The sequence below is a fragment of the Chiloscyllium plagiosum genome, chromosome 22, assembly GCF_004010195.1.
Source record: "Chiloscyllium plagiosum isolate BGI_BamShark_2017 chromosome 22, ASM401019v2, whole genome shotgun sequence".
Classification (NCBI taxonomy): Eukaryota; Metazoa; Chordata; class Chondrichthyes; order Orectolobiformes; family Hemiscylliidae; genus Chiloscyllium; species Chiloscyllium plagiosum.
The window spans coordinates 51,703,844-51,720,387 of NC_057731.1; the positions used below are offsets into that span (position 1 = coordinate 51,703,844).

General features: G+C 44.1%; 1 protein-coding gene across 3 annotated transcripts in view; it reads right to left on the reverse strand.

The window, feature by feature from the left end:
* sfxn2 (sideroflexin 2) overlaps nt 1-16,544 on the reverse strand; it is an 85,838-nt gene that overhangs the window by 50,310 nt on the left and 18,984 nt on the right. For all 3 annotated transcript variants that reach the window (XM_043713053.1, XM_043713052.1, XM_043713054.1), the window contains exons 4-5: nt 3,678-3,776; nt 146-221 (exon numbers count right to left, since the gene is read on the reverse strand). In XM_043713053.1, coding sequence (XP_043568988.1) covers nt 146-221; nt 3,678-3,776 — 175 coding nt within the window. The remainder of the gene's footprint in view (nt 1-145; nt 222-3,677; nt 3,777-16,544) is intronic.

The following is a 16,544-nucleotide window of genomic DNA, read 5'->3' on the forward strand; positions in this document are numbered from 1 at the left end:
AGACTCGATTAATTGAGGATATCTAGTTGGCAAAGATGAGTTGGACCAAAGGGTCTGTTTCTGTGCTGTACAACTCTGTGATTCTATAAGCTCAAGTACTCAAAACATCAAGGAAATCTCTATAGACAGGAGTTCTCTGATGTACCTTTGTGTATAGATTCAATCCGACTGCAGTTGCTAGGGCAGTGCTGGTTGCCGTCAAATACGCTACTCCTATTTGTCTAAACAAAGAAAGGGAGAGAAAGTTTTCTTTTAAAAAAACTGTCATAATCTTTTATGATCTATATTTGTTTTTTTCTTCGCTGGAGTAATTTCTCTTTATCACTGATGAACCATTTAATGTGCAATCTTCAGGACTGTTTTTCCATGCGCTGCAGTCCGCCCAGATGCACACCACTGGACACCTCCTGAACACAACTGCATTTCTGGAATTAATTGATTGCAATAGAGTTGCATGGCATAGGCCTGTATCTAGCACGGCCTTCAGCCTGATAGCCCAAAGCCCTTCTCATACCCTCTGCTATGAAGAAGACTCAAGGTTTCATTGTAGGCTCTCCTTCAAAACAGTGCAGTTACCACAACTCTGCATCGGACACAGGAAAACAAGCATTCCTTGTGTGTACAGCAAAAGCAACTCCCCTGTACAAGTTGAAAGGAGAAAGAAACTCCTGTTACATAGAAGTAGATTGAATAATAAAACACTTGGTACTTTAGTTTTGGTCATTTCTGATTTTCTGCTGATATTGTTATGTTGATTTGGTACCGTGGCTGGATACAGTGGGGTACATGGTGGTGGGAGTTCTACACTTACTCAGAACAACTCTCTACTATGAGGAGGCATCACAAAAAAAGCAGAGTTTCTCACCTTTGATCAATAAGGCTCACAAAAAAAACTTCATGTGCTTGAAATGTCTAGCACAGGAGGCCATTCAACCCATCTTGTCTGTGATGACTCTTTGCAAGAGATTTTCAGTATGTCCAAACCCTTGCCCTTTGCCCACACAGGAGGCCATTCAAGCCATCTTGTTTGTGATGACTCTTTGTAAGAGCTTTTCAGTAGGTCTGAATCCTTGGCCTTTCCCCGTAGCCTGAAACTGCCTCTTTCTCTGATCCCATTCCATTTGAAAAGTTACTATTGAAACACCTTTCAGGCAGTGTATTCCAGATCATAACAATTTGCTGTAAATACATTTTTATCATCTCCCTCTGGCTCTTTCACCAATTACCTTCCTCAGGTTACTGTGGTCACCCTGTCAGTAGAACAGATTTTCCGAATTTACTCTCAAAACTCCTCCTTATTTTTGATCATCTTTACCCTGAACATGGGCTGCGGTGGATTAGATTTGCCTTACACAGCCAAAGGTGCGATCAGCTGTCTCGACTCAAGCAGAGAATGGGTCACAGAGAGGAAGCCAAGGCTTGATTTTCAATCTGGGGTCTTTTCTGGGTCCCGACCCCATTTTTAAAATGCAGCTCTCTTTCAAGGAGCTTTTGGAAATGGTTCATGCCCATTGGATGGCCACAGAAGGAGAACGCACTGCAATCAGCACTTCAGATTGGTCTGGTGCATCTCACACATTCACCAGACTTCACTCATCGGGCATTTCAGGAACTTCACTGGTTTTAGGAAAAGAGTCTGTGTACAATGTAATAGCGGGTACATAACTATACCTATCAAACTTCAAAACCGGCCCATGGAGCTCGTGTATAGAAACTCTGCCCAGTCTGACAACATGGGTAAACCCCCCTTCTTAATGTAAACCTGAAACACAGAAAAGATTTATCCCATGCAGTAACCTGTGAAAATTCGAGTGACCAAGAAGTATTTAAAGTAAAAATTAACAACTTTATTTCTTAAAGTATAATAGAGAATAATTAACTAACAACTATTTACAACTCCTTCCTCTAACCTATCTTTTACATTCCCTTCTATAATACTAGTGTGATAAAACTCTCCAATTAAGGTTTACCAAAAATTCAAATTTCAAAAACAGCCAGCTGTCAAATCTTCTCATTATATCTTCCTCTGTCTTCTTTTCTTCTTCTTAGGGATTTCTGTTTCACTGGTCACTGATCTATAACGGTACCTTTAAGAGAGCTATTTTTCGGGCAGTCTGTATTTGCTGGTGGCTTGGCAGTTCTCCTCTAGCTGTTCAATTTTTCCTGGTCTTATACCCCAAAGCATCAGATTGTTTCATTGGGTTTTAATATTGTCAATATACTAAATTCAAACTTGATTGGAGGTTGGTATTTTGGGGTATAATTTAAACCGATTGGCCGAATTCAAATTTGTTTTGACATCTCCGGGCAACCAGCTACACTAGCTGTTGGATCAAAAGTTTACATTATATCTTATTCAGAACACTTGGTACTGTATCAGATAGTTCTGCTAGCTTCTTAAAAGTACCCCTAACACCTTCATAACACTGATAACTGGCACACAGGAATGAGGACCAGTCTGTACAGTGTGAAATGACACATAGAAGTGGCATACAATCTAGTATGTGACACAGAAGAGGAGGAATAGTGTCTTGTCTTCAGCCAGCCAGCTAATCCCCACTTCACTGTTCGACTGTTGCCAATAAATCACAACCAGTCACAGTCAAAGTCAGCTGGCAACATTGGTGGCTGACTGATTTCTGGTTGGATTTCCCAGTTGTTTTGGCTTCTCATACTGCAGACCAGTTATTCCCAGCAGAGGCTGGTTAGCTCATTTGGCTGGATGGCTCATTTGCAATGCACAGTGACACCAACAGCGTGAGTTCAATTCCTGCACTCGGCTGAGGTTATCATGAAGGTCCCACCTTCTCAACCTCTCCCCTCGTTCGATGTGTGGTGACCCTCTGGTTGTCTCTCGCTAATGACAGAGCAGCTTCATGGTTCTCTGGGCCTGTGGTGACTTTACCTTTTTACCAAATAGCTTAACAGACAGTTAATTAGAGGTGAGAAGTTTATCAGCTAATAGCACAACGCCATCCTTCTCCCAGTCCAACCCTGACTGCACACTTTAAAATCAGCAATGTGTTCCAGAGGATTCAGAAGGCTAAGACACAGTCTGGATGCAATTTTCATATCAGATTAGGTTAGATTCCCTACAGTGTGGAAACAGGCCCTTTGGCCCAACATGTCCACACTGTCCCTCCAAAGAACAACCCACCCAGACCCATTCCCCTGAATGATCCACCTAACACTATGGGCAATTTAGAATGGCCAATTCACCTAACCTGCACATCTTTGGACTGTGGGAGGAAACTGGAGGAAACACATGCAGACACGGGGAGAATGTGCAAACTCCACACAGACAGTTGCCCAAGGCGGGAATTGACCCTAAGTCCCTGGTGCTGTGAGGCAGCAGTGCTAAATACTGAGCCACCGTGCCACCCTGAACCCCCCTGACCTCCCCATTCCTCCCCAGTTGATTCATCCCCTAGTGTCTGCATGTCCTTATGTCAACAGCAGCCAAGGTCAAAAAGGTGGAAGGGAAGCAAAGTTTGGAAAGCCCTTTTCATTTGATAAAGAACACACACGACTGTATCATAAACACCAAATAGCTCCAGTAACAGTGGCACAAAAATTCCTATTTTCCTGATTCGAATCAACTAATTTCTCTGACGTTGTTGGTAACTGGAAAGACAAAGGAAGCAGAGATGGTGACATATTTGATCTTAAGCACTTACTTTGTAGTAATTGGTGAAGCTGCATTCCTGTTGGTGTAATTGACCAAGGCATTAAATGACTGGTTCACCCACTGCCAAAACACCACAGCTGGAACTGTTCTGAAAGGAATGGGGAGAAACAACACTGGGTCACAGTACTCACAACAGTGTCAGAGACATATCACACATAGCCATCATCAATCTCTGCAATGTGATTTTGTTCAGAGTACATTGATAAATCTCAACCATCTTAACACAGGGATTTGTGCAATATCGAAGGACAGCTGACCCACTGGATAGCTTGGCTCAATACTGGCTACCCTCTTACTTTTGGATCAGAAGTCTATGGGTTGAAGAGATGGACACAGATACCCACAATATCTGAAAGGCACCACACAGGCACTTGTTCAAAATTAAGTCTCATGGGACAGAGGGCAACACATTAGCTTTGATTTATGGTTTGTTAATGGTCAGGAAAGAGAGTAGGAATAAACAGATCATTTTTGGGACAGCATGGAATAATCAGTGAGGGTCAGCAAGAATCAGGCCATTTACAATCTCTACACGTAACATATCCAGATTTAGTGAGGGTACAAGGCTGAAGTAAACTGTCAGATGAATGTAAAGGTTCCAAGCAGGGATATGGATTGGTACAGGTGACCAGGCGAGGAGGTGGCAGATGGAATATTGAATGGAATCTACTCCCTTCTTCAGTGGTGTGTCTGGAAGGTGTGGGCAGGTTAGAGGGTAGCCAGTGAGACCTCATCTTTCTGTTTTCATCCTGATTAAGTCCAGGGTCTGAAGCCTGCAGTCAGCCGTCTAGCCACACCACCATTTGGAGCCTGTAGGTGGACAAGTAATGATTAGATAAGGACTCATCCCTCTGCCATGGGCATCACGAGGACTGCACGATGAGAACTTGCATAATCCATTCAGAGTGTAAGTATGTGTGCGCGCGCGTGCATGACACAGAGTGAAAGAGAGAGTGAGAGAGAGAGTATGTTTGTGTGAGAGAGTGACAGAGTGAGTGTGTTGTGTGTGTGTGTGATAGAGTGTGCATGTGCGTGTGCATGTGTATGTGTGTGTGAGAGAGAGTTTATGTGTGTGTGAGAATGTATGTGTGTGAGAGAGTGACAGACAGAAAGCGTGTGCCCGTGAGAATGTATGTTGTGCATGTGAGAGAAGGTGTGAATGTGTATGAGAGTTTGTGTGTGTGTGTGAGAGTTTGTGTGTGTGAGAGAGAATGTGTGCTAAGTGTGTGTATGCGAGAGAGAGAGTGTATGTGTGCGCGCGCATATGTGAGAGAGTGTGAGTTTATGTGTGTTTGAGAGAGAACGTGCGTGAGAGAGAGTGAGAGAGAGAGAGTGTGTGTGTATGTGTCTGTGACAGTGTAAACGATTCCTCCATCGAAGTTATGCAGGCCCTGAGTAAGGGATACTGCATCAGGAAGGTGCCACAATGAAACCACTTTCCTGCCCTTGTTGCTGACTGCTCCCTCCTCCCAAAAATATCCACCTACCCGGCAAACCACATCCCACTGGATCCCTCCTGCCATTATTTACTTAAGTCAGTCTGAGCCCCCACCTCCAGTGGGTGTACTTTCTGCAGCGACCACAGCTTCCACTGAGGCAGGAGGTACCCCACACCCATCCCTGAACCTCCTGATCCATTCATAACCTAGTCAGCTTTCACCAAAAAAGGTGGAGGCACCTCTGTAACATTCCATCCATAATATGGGGACATGTGTTATAAGAAGAGCAGAAACTCATAGCGTTTTTTTTAATGCGAGAGCCGAGTAAATAGTGAAATTCAGAGGGATGTTGATGCCCTTTTAAACTAATCACAGAAAGTTAACATACAGCTAGTTAACATACACAGAAAACATCACAGTTAACATCACAGAAAGTTTAACATACAGCAAGTTAACATACAGCAAGTTAACATACAGCAAGTTAACATACAGCAAGTTAACATACAGCAAGCAACTTGGAAGGCAAGAGATGTGTCAGATACATATTGCAACAGTAGAAGACTGAGGAAGACTTGCTACAACTATATGGGTGAGATGACACCTGGAACACCTATCTCCTAATCTCAGGAAGGATATACTTGCCTTAGATAGAATACAAGAACATTTCACTAGATCGATTCCTGGGATGACACTGTTGTCTCAGAGAGATTGAGTATAATGGGCCCATCCTCTCTGGAATTTTGAGGAGTAAGCAACGATCTCATTGGAGTGTTTATATTCCAGAACTCCAGAGAGCAGATACTGACAGACTGGCTGATGAGACTAGATCTGGGGGTAGACCAGGATAAGGGATCCACCGTTTAGGATTGAGATGAGACTACATTTCTTCACTCGGAGGTTGTGAATTTCAGGAAATCTCTACTTCGGGGACTGTGGATGGTAAGTATAGTCCAGACTGGGAATGATAAATTTTTGTGCAATAAGGCAATTATTGGATTACAACAGGAATATGGAGTTGGGGTCAAAGTTGAGCCGTGATCTTATTGATCAAGCAACAATATAGCCTTCTCCAGCTGCTATTTCCTATTACCGTAAAATGCTTCAAGTGCAATGAAGGACTCTGAAATGGAATGAAATAGTGTGGCTGTTTCTAAGTAAACAAATTTGTGGGCGGCACGGTGGCTCAGTGGTTAGCACTGCTGCCTCACAGCGCCAGAGACCCAGGTTCAATTCCTGCTTCAGGCGACTGTCTGTGTGGAGTTTGCACCTTCTCCCTGTGTCTGCATGGGTTTCCTCCCACAATCCAAAAATGTGCAGGTTAGGTGAATTGGCCATGCGGGTCGGTGTGGACTTGTTGGGCCGAAGGGCCCGTTTCCACACTGTAAGTAATCTAATCTAATTTTAGTAATCTAAATACATTAATAGTTGTGCAAACAGCATTCACACAACCTGCAGTGAGATGAATAATCTCTTAATGTTTTTTTTTGGTGAAGTTAGTCTGAGAAAGAATGATAAAACTTATTTGTTCGGCATCATTCACATTGTCAGGATACCCCAAAGCACTTTGCAGCTAATTTTCCATTGTAGTCACTGTTGCTTTTGGAAAGAATCAATTTACACACAGTAAGGTCCCAGAAGCAGTAATGAAGTAAACGATCAGGCAATCTGTCCTAGTGATTGTTTGAACATCAAATGTTGCCCAGAACAGTGGGGAGGATGCCCTGTTCTTACAGTGCCATGCAATCTATTGCAAACCCACCTCTTTCCAAAAGTGCACAAAATAAACAGGAACAATCCACAGGAAATAGCACAGGATTAGGATCTTGTGGCTTGACTGGGAAATAACCCCATTCAGTTACCACAGTATAAAGCAGTGGTGAGAAAGCTGGAGTTTATAGATTGAAACATAGAGTTTGAGCTAAAGAATAAACGAACAAGCTTGCCTTTATGCAGAACCATTCACAACTTCAGGTTTCTAATGACATATTTTTGAAGTGTTACTGTTGATATTGGTGTACAGAAAGGACTGTTCCATCTCCACCTTGGCTTGTCTTGGATGGGAGAGCAAAGGGCAACCAAGTTGATAAATATTGTTTAGTATCAGTGCAAAGAGGAAATACTTGGGGAGATTTACACTGTACAAAGAGGATATCTTGCCACTGTATTCAAGATCCTGACAAAATGTTTCATATTAATGTAGAAATTCAGTTCATGCACAGCCAAGACAAAGTAAAGACAATTAAATGTTAACAGAGGTGAAATGATTTGGAGATGCTGGTGTTGGACTGGGGTGTACAAAGTTAAAAATCACACAACACCAGGTTATAGTCCAACAGGTTTATTCGGAAGCACTAGTTTTCGGAGCATTGTTCCTTCATCCTGATGAAGGAGCAGCGTTCCGAAAACTAGTGCTTCCAAATAAACCTGTTGAACTATAACCTGGGGTTGTGTGATTTTTAAAAGAGGTGAAATACAGGTTGGAGTCAACTGTGATGAACTTTGGACAGGAAGTAGATATTTTTAATCAACTTGCTCAGATGCTTTACAGCACACCTCTAAAGTGGGTGGGACTTGACATCGGGCCCTCCTAGCTCAGTGGTAGCCACACTACCACAGCACCACAATAGCCCCACTGGACAGGACATATAATGGTTTCAGAATCAAAATTTCCATCATCTTTGCAGTGACAGAACCAAATACAGTACATTCTAAGCATGCAGTGGTTGGTTTGCTCACCAAACTGGTGGGTTGTTATACAAACATTTCATCACCGTGCAAGGTAACACCATCAGCGCAGCATCTGTGAAGCATTGCTGTTCTGCTGCACTTGATATGTATGTGGTCCGGTCTGTTAAGGTGGACTGTGTCATTTCTGGTTTGCTCTGCAGTGGTTTGTATATAGGATTTATTTCTACACACTTGTTTATGGCATTTGGGATTGAAAACCAGGCCTCTTGGAATTCCCATGCATGTCTCTGGTTAGCTTGTCCTACGATGGTTACACTATCCCTTGGATAATCATGCTAACACTAATATCATCTAGTGACACAGAATATCTACGGTCTCATGATACCTAATTTATGTGCTCAAAAAAGACATCTTAAGAGACTTTCCTTAAAGTGACCATATTTTGGCCAGAATTAGCATTATGAGTGAATGGAGAGGTTAGTGCAGGAGGCCGAGAGCTGATTAATCCCAACAACGATAGAAGAAAACAACGAGTAATAAAACACTTTAATTGCACTGGGGTGTGGTGGGGTGGGGGATTGGGAGGGGGGCAGGTAAGAGCAAAAGCATTTTTGAAGCTCCCCTAATGTCTTAGCACGTCAGTATGGAAGGATGTAAATTATTTATTTGTATTGGCCTTACAGGTCACAAGATCACAAATTCAACTCTGAATCTGCACTGAAATTGCCTGAGTCTTAAATGTGTCCTATCCCCTCTAAGCTTAGGACAATACATTTTAATACAGCACCAAAACCACATATTGTAGAATTTTCTTTTCTATTCTTTCATGGAATGTGGGTGTCACTGGCAAGACCTGCATTTATTGCCCATCCCTAGTTACCTTTGAACTGAGCGGCTTAGCCAGCAATTTTAGAGAGCTGTGAGTTTGGAATCACACATGGGCCAGACTGGGTAAAGGTGGCAGATTTCCTTCCCATTAATGAACCAGGTGGGTTTAAGACATTTCCAGAATTATTAATTAAATTTAAATTCCATCAGCTACGATAGTGGGATTTGAACCAGTGCCCCCAGAGCATCAGGGCCTGGGCTTCTGGTTTACTAATCCAGTGATATTAGTGCCATGACACCATTCCTTCTCTCATAGTGCAATTATCTTCCTTTCATTGATTCTAAAGCTTTTCTCCAAACTTTTGCTCTTTCCAGAACCAACTTTTCTAATGCCCTTCTCAACTCATCCAAACATTGATCTCAGCAGCTATCCCACACTGAGCTTTGCTTGCTCATCACTGGTACCTTTACCGACCTCCAGTATTTGTTGTTATGACCAAGGATGGAGGAGCACACCATTGCACTAAATCTACCAGTGCATGGCTCACAACATAAAATAAAAATATATTTCCCATGGTGAAAGTGAGGACTGAAGATGCTGGAGATCAGAGTCAGGAGTATGGTGCTGGAAAAGCACAGCAGGTCAGGCAACATCTGAGGAGAAGGAGAGTCGATGTTTCAGGCAAGAGCCCTTCATCAGGAACGAGGCTGTGAGCTGAGAGGGTGGTGAGATAAATGGAAAGGGGTGTGGGGCTGGGGGGGAAGGTAGCTGAGAGTACGATAGGTAGACAGAGGTGGGGGTAATGGTGATAGGTCGGAGAGGAGGGTGGAGCGGATAGGTGGGAAGGAAGATAGACAGGTGGGACAGGTCGTGAGGGCAGTGCTGAGCTAGAAGGCTGGATCTGGGATAAGGTGGGGAGAGGAGAAATGAGGAAAATGGTGAAGTCCACATTGATACCGTGTGATTGGAGAGACCCCAGGCAGAAGATGAGGTGTTCTTCCTCCAGGTATCGGGTGGTTAAGATGTGGCGATAGAGGCGGCCAAGGACCTGTATGTGGGAGGGGGAGTTGAAGTGTTCGGCCACTGGGCAGTGGGATTGGTTAGTGTGGGTGTACCGGAGATGTTCTCTGAAGCACTCTGCAAGTAGGCGTTCTGTCTCCCCAACGTAGGGGACACCGCAGCGGGAGCAATGGACACAGTAACAAGGGAATCGCAGAGGGAATGGTTTCTGAAACACTGATGGGGTGAGGAGGGAAATATATCCCTACTGGTGGGAAAAAAATCACCACAGAAAATTCCAGACGGCCTCCTTCTTCAAAGACCGCAATTTCCCATCCCACGTGGTTAACAATGCCCTCCAGTGCATCTCCTCCACTTCCTGCACCTCTGCCCTCGAACACCACCACACCCAACACAACAATGACAGAACCGCCCGGTCCTCACCTTCCACCCCACCAACCTCCTTATACATTGCATCATCCTCCGCCACTTCTGCCACCTACAAACAGACCTCACCACTAGAGATATATTTCCCTCCCCACCCCTATCAGCATTCTGGAGAGACCATTCCCGCCATGACTCCCTTGTCAGATCCACGCCACGCCAGTCCCCACCCCTGCCACACCAGCACATATCCCACTCCTGGCACCTTCCCCTGCCACCACAGGAAGTGCAAAACCTGCGCCCACACCTCCCCTCTCACCTCCATCTAAGATCCCAAAGGATCCTTCTACATCCATCAGAAACCTGTACCTCCAACAATGTCATCTACTATGTCCATTGCACTCGATGTGCTCTCCTCTACATTGGGGAGACAGGATGCCTTCTTGCGTATTGTTTCAGAGAACATTTTTGGAACACCCACACCAACCACCATCCTGTGGCTGAACACTTTAACTCCCCCTCCCACTTCACCAAGGACATGCTGGGCCTGGGTCTTCTCCATTGCCAAACCCTAACCACCTGACGCCTGGAGGAAGAACACCTCATCTTCCACCTTGGGACCCTGCAACCACACAGGATTAATTTGGATTCCACCAGTTTCCTCATTTCACCTGCTCCCACCTTATCCCAGTCCCAAGCCTCAAACTCAGCACCACCCTCCTGACCTGTTGTGGTGTAAAATTATGTCCCAATACATGTGTGAATCATAATGTAACACATGTATTGGGCCAAGCAAGTCCATCGTCTTTCCCATCTATCCGCTCCACCCTCCTCTCTGACCTATCACCTTCTCCTCCACATTCATCTACCTATTGCATTCCCAGTGACCTAACCCCCAACCCCACCCCTCCTCACATTTATCTCTTAGCCTCCCGGCCCATAAGCCTTGTTCCTGATGAATGACTTATGCCTGCTCCTCAGATGCTGCCTGACCTGCTGTGCTTTTCCAGCACCACACTCTCGACTCTGATCTCCAGCATCTCAGTCCCCACTTTCTCCTTATTCTTGAAAGCAAACGGAATACAGAACCTCAAGTCACTTGCATGCACAGTGGTTTCTGGAGCCTGGCAGACACAGTTAACTCAGAAAATACAACATTGAAAAGTTCCTGTAATCACTCTTTCAGAAGAACAAATAGGTTTGCCCCTGAACTCAAGAGAAGGTTTTTTTTTTCTCCCCCCAGACATTAGGAGAGATCAGGTGGGCAGCCGTTCCCTAACCCATTTCAGGTACCAAAGCACTTTGCACCCAATCACTGTTCAAATAGTCACAGCCAAGGATCTACAGCAGAACAAGCAATTATAGAGTCATTGGATTTGTGACGCAGCAAGACCCACGCCATGCACCATCGACTAAAGAAATAGGCGGGAGCTTCCAGATCAAGAAACAGAAAAGGAAAGAGCATCTCTACCCCATGTACAAATTTGATGCAAAAGCATAAATGTTCGGCCACAGAGGATATTTAATTGAAGAAAAGAATTTTTAAAAATACCAAAATTGCTTAAATCATTCAATGATTTAAGTCTTATCTTAGTAACTTACAGGCCTCTGATTTTACAACCCCTTGAAAGGACAAATACAGGCTGTCATGTGGAAACACAAGGATCTTTGAGTCAAAAACCTCTGGCACATGGCTGTACTGGTGTACAGTGTAAATCAAAGGCAGAGACTACAAACAATGATGCTCAGGGACGATCTCTGCTAGTTCACAGTAACAGGCAACTTGTAAAGGCGATCACCTTTCGGAACTCATCAGTATTTTCATTGCTTTGTTTATTAAAAACTTATGGGTTTTCAATCCCACGCTTTCTAAAAAAAAGAAAATGGAGCTCTAACTGAATGAGTTACTCCATCCAAGAAATGTTTGTTAAAGGAGGCCATTTATATATTATACCTGAGCTGATGCCAATCCCTACCACTAGAGCCCAGTGGTGTGGCTTCAAAGTGCAGACAATATCCTTTTATTAATAGTTAAAGGGGAGTAAGTTCAAATTTCTGAATTCTCCCTCCTATTCAAGTTCATGCAGAAATCAGAGAGGGTGTATCACAGGCAACGAATCAACCATTAGCTGTATCTAAGCTGATAGCATTCTCTCACTTACTGCAGGGAAATTGAATACAATTGTAAGAAGGGTTACATTTCAATTATACTGGACATTAGTGAGACCACATCTGGAGTACAGTGGACAGTATTGGTCACCTTATTTAAGGAAGGAGGTGAAGTCATTGAAAACAGCTCGGAGAGAGTTTATTAAAAGTTGATAAACCATACTGGAGTTTAGAAAGATTAAGAAGAAACTTGACTGAAACATTTATCCTGTGGGGTTTCGACAGGGTGGTCATGGAAAAGATGTTCCATAACCACCTCTTGGCAGAAAACCTAGAACTAGGGATCACTGTCTTTAAAAAGATGAGGAGAAATGTTCTCTCTCAAAGGAGTGACAAACTGTGGAACTTTCTCACACAGAGGTAAATAAATCATTCATAAGCGAGGAGTAAAATGAAAGCAGAATAATCAGATTAGCCATGACTTCATTACAAGGTGGACGAGGCTTGAGGGGCTGAATGGCCTCTCCTAGTCCCTAATTTATACGTTTGTATGTATCCTGTCAAATTTGTATCACACCCTCATTAATTCACATTTGTTTGTTCACTCTGTGGTAATAGAGCTAGAGGGGAGTGGAGAGAACCTCTTTGCACACAATTATTAGGATGCCGAATCCAAGAGGCTGGTGGATCTGGATTCAACAGGAATTTTCAAAGGGAATTTAACATACACTGGAAATGCTTCATACACCATCATTACAAAGCGCATACCTGGACTCCTTAAATATCATTGCTTGTGGTCATTATTTCTAATCTTGTCTCTGATATTGACTCACGCTATAAATCAACGCAGTCCTGTGCCAGAAATTTTCTGATTCAAAGTTCTTTCTCTTTCCATGTTTGTCTTGCACTTGTCCTTGCAGGTACATACTTCGGAAGGACATACTGGCCTTGGAGTGAATGCGGTATAGATTTACTACAATGATGCCTTAAGGATTAGACTACCAGGGGAGGTTAAACAAACACGGATTGCTATATTCCCCAATAGGATTAATGAGTGATTTGATTGAAGTTTTCAAGATATTAAGGGGATCAACTCCAGAAGATACTACTGCCACTGGGCAGTGAGTGCAGGACCAAGGGGCATCGCCCAAAAATTACAGCCTAGGTCCTCCAGAAGATTGACAAACACCACCTCAAGCAAAGTTTGGCCGACTCTGTTCCACAAACTGGAAGAAAGTGAGGACTGCAGATGCTGGAGATCAGAGTCAAAAACATGTGGCTCTGAAAAAAGCACAGCCGCTCAGGCAGCATCCGAGGAGCAGGAAAGTCGATGTTTCGAGCATAACCTCTTCATCAGGAATGGCAAGAGCTTGTGTTCGATACATCCACTCTCCTGTCCCTTGAATGCTGCCAGACTGGCTGTGCTTTTCCAGTGCCACACGTTTTGACTCTGTTCCACAATTGGCAATTGATGCTAGATTAACAGTTAAATGTAAATCTCCAACCAAAAGGATTTTTTTTGTTATGCAAAAGTATTAAGGATACAGAGCAAATGTGGACATATGAAATTGGATCATGGCTCAACCATGATGTCATTGGAGTGGTGGAATAGGTTCCACAGGCTAAATACACCGTATTCCTTTTGTGTATGATAAAGGGGAAAATGCAGTGCAATGGGGCAAGAGCATAAAGTAGAACTAAGGTATAACTCTTTCCAAGACCCAGCAAGCCATATGGTGGCTTGCATAGCCTCAATATGCCATATGAATCCAAGATTCTGTTGAGTGGACATTGAAGTTGAGACAGAGCTGGCTCGAGTATTTAAATGAAAACACAAGTGAATGCTGTGATGTGGAAATGTCATTGCATTGAACCCACTTACATTCATCCAGACCTGCTGCATTTCTCCAGTATCTTCTGTACAATTCAGTTAATGTCCAGCTGTCCTTGGACAGTGTAAGTTCACTCAAGACCAACACTCATTGTCACTACTGCTGAAAGGCAAGTCCTGAAATCAACATCTTTGAGGAAGAAGGATAGCCAGCGATTTGCAGCAGGCAGTAAGACAGAGCGGTTACATGGGGCTACAAGATCACAAGTGAATCTGAAAAGGAATGGCACATTTGTGTTCTCAACCTTTGCTCGCGACAGTGAGCATTAAAGTGAATTAACATAGTGAATGTTGTAGACTTACTGGGAGCAGGAAGACAAGAATCAGACTGATGTGTTCTGATATCACGCATCTCTAGTCCTTGTCAGTCAACTGTGCACCTATGCATGTGTATGATGTCACAGTACAACTGAGCATGCACAGAACAAGCACAGCAAACACCTTTGCATTGGGAACAGACACTCAGTTAATTAATTCATTAAAAGTTGATTGACGGTTGGAGACTGAACAGCCCCCTCCCACTCTGCCGAGGACATGGAGGTCCTGGGCCTCCTTCACCGCCGCTCCCTCACCACCCGACGCCTGGAGGAAGAGCGCCTCATTTTCCGCCTCGGAACACTACAACCCCAGGGCATCAATGTGGACTTCACCAGTTACCTCATTTCCCCTTCCCCCACCTCACCCCAGTTCCAAACTTCCAGCTCCGCACTGTCCCCATGACCCAAATGTCGATTTTCCTGGTCCTCGGATGCTGCCTGAACTGCTGTGCTTTTCCAGCACCACTCTAATCTAGACTATGTTCTTATCAACCTATTCAGAGATTACACACGTCTGGAGCAGGTGGGACTCGAATCCAAGTAGAACATAGAACATAGAACAATACAGTGCTGAACAGGCCCTTCGGCCCTTGATGTTGCGCCGACCTGTGCACTAATCTAAGTCCATCCGCCTACACTATCCCATCATCATCCATATGCTTATCCAAGGACTGTTTAAATGCCCCTAATGTGGCTGAGTTAACTACGTTGGCAGGCAGGGCATTCCACACCCTTACCACTCTCTGAGTAAAGAACCTGCCTCTGACATCTCCCTTAAATCTATCACCCCTCAATTTGTAGTTATGCCCCCTCGTACAAGCTGACGTCATCATCAAGACAATTCACTCAGGTGGAGTATTGTGTCTACGTGTGGGTGCTGCATTATTGGAAAGGTGTGACTGCTTTGGAGCGAGAGTGCAGAAGTGATTTACAATGGTTTGAGGAGTGAGAAACCTCAGTGATGAGAACAGATGGAAGAAGCTGGGACTGTTCTTCTCCAGGAAGAAGACTAAAAGGAGATTTGATAGAGGCTTTCAAAATCATGAGCAGACTGGACAAGCTGCTCCACTTGTCAAAGAAACAAGAACATGAGGGCACAGAATTAAAATGATGCACACGAGAAGCTAGGGTGATGTAAGGAAATGTTTTGATACAGGGAGTAGTTAGGCCACAGTTCCAATGCACTACCTGGACATTGGGTGGACACAGGTTCAATTGAGGCATTAAAATGGGGGCATTAGATGATTAGTTGGAAAAAGAGAGTGTGTGAGGGTGTGGGGAAAGGACAGGAGATTGGCCTGAGGTAACAGAACCAGTGCCTGCACTATGGGCTAAATGGCCTCCTATGCACTATAACAATTCTGTAATTTGAGCCTCTTGGCTCAGAGTTAGGGACACTATCACTGATACAGACTTAATAGTTTGAACTATAAATCTACTATTAAATGATCTTAATACAGAACAAAACCAGCTATATCCCTAGATTAGGACCACCTTTTAGAAATGAAAACAACTAAATGCTGGAAATATGACAAGTGTTCGGCAGTACTGTATTTGTGGAGAGAGAAAAACCCAGCAGACTTTTTTAACCAGTTCACACCAGGGCAAGAAAAAGGTGGTGGGCTGGAGCAGAAGTAATGGGATCAGTAAAACGACAGGGTGTTGCAGCAGACTGGCTCCCTGACATAATACAGGAATGTTACCAATGGCAGGAACTAGATTGGACAGACTGGCCAAAATGAGGAAGGGTGAGGTGGCTCATTTACAAATACCAAGGGCACTATTTGGGAGAAAGTGAGGTTTTCACTCTCAACCCCCTTGGGCTCTCCCACATTCCTGATGAAGAGCTTATGCTTGAAATGTCGACTCTCCTGCTCCTCGGATGCTGCCTAACCGGCTGTGCTTTTCCAGTGTCACGCTTTTTGACTCAAGGCACTATTTACCAGGCCATTGGCATTTTGCTTACAGGGGTTTGATGATATTTCCCAAAGAAGTCATCAGAGAAATGTAGATCTCCCCACATCTCCCTGACCCAGCAGCAGACATGGGTGGAGGGTGGGTGACGGAGGAGGTGTGCAGGGGGTAACAGCACCATGGACTGAGAAGGTAGACCCCTGCATCAAAGGGGTTTCTCCTCCAGCAATCTGCCTCAGAGCCTCTGAAATAATCTCCAGTTTTGAGTGGCTCCAGAGTGGTCACT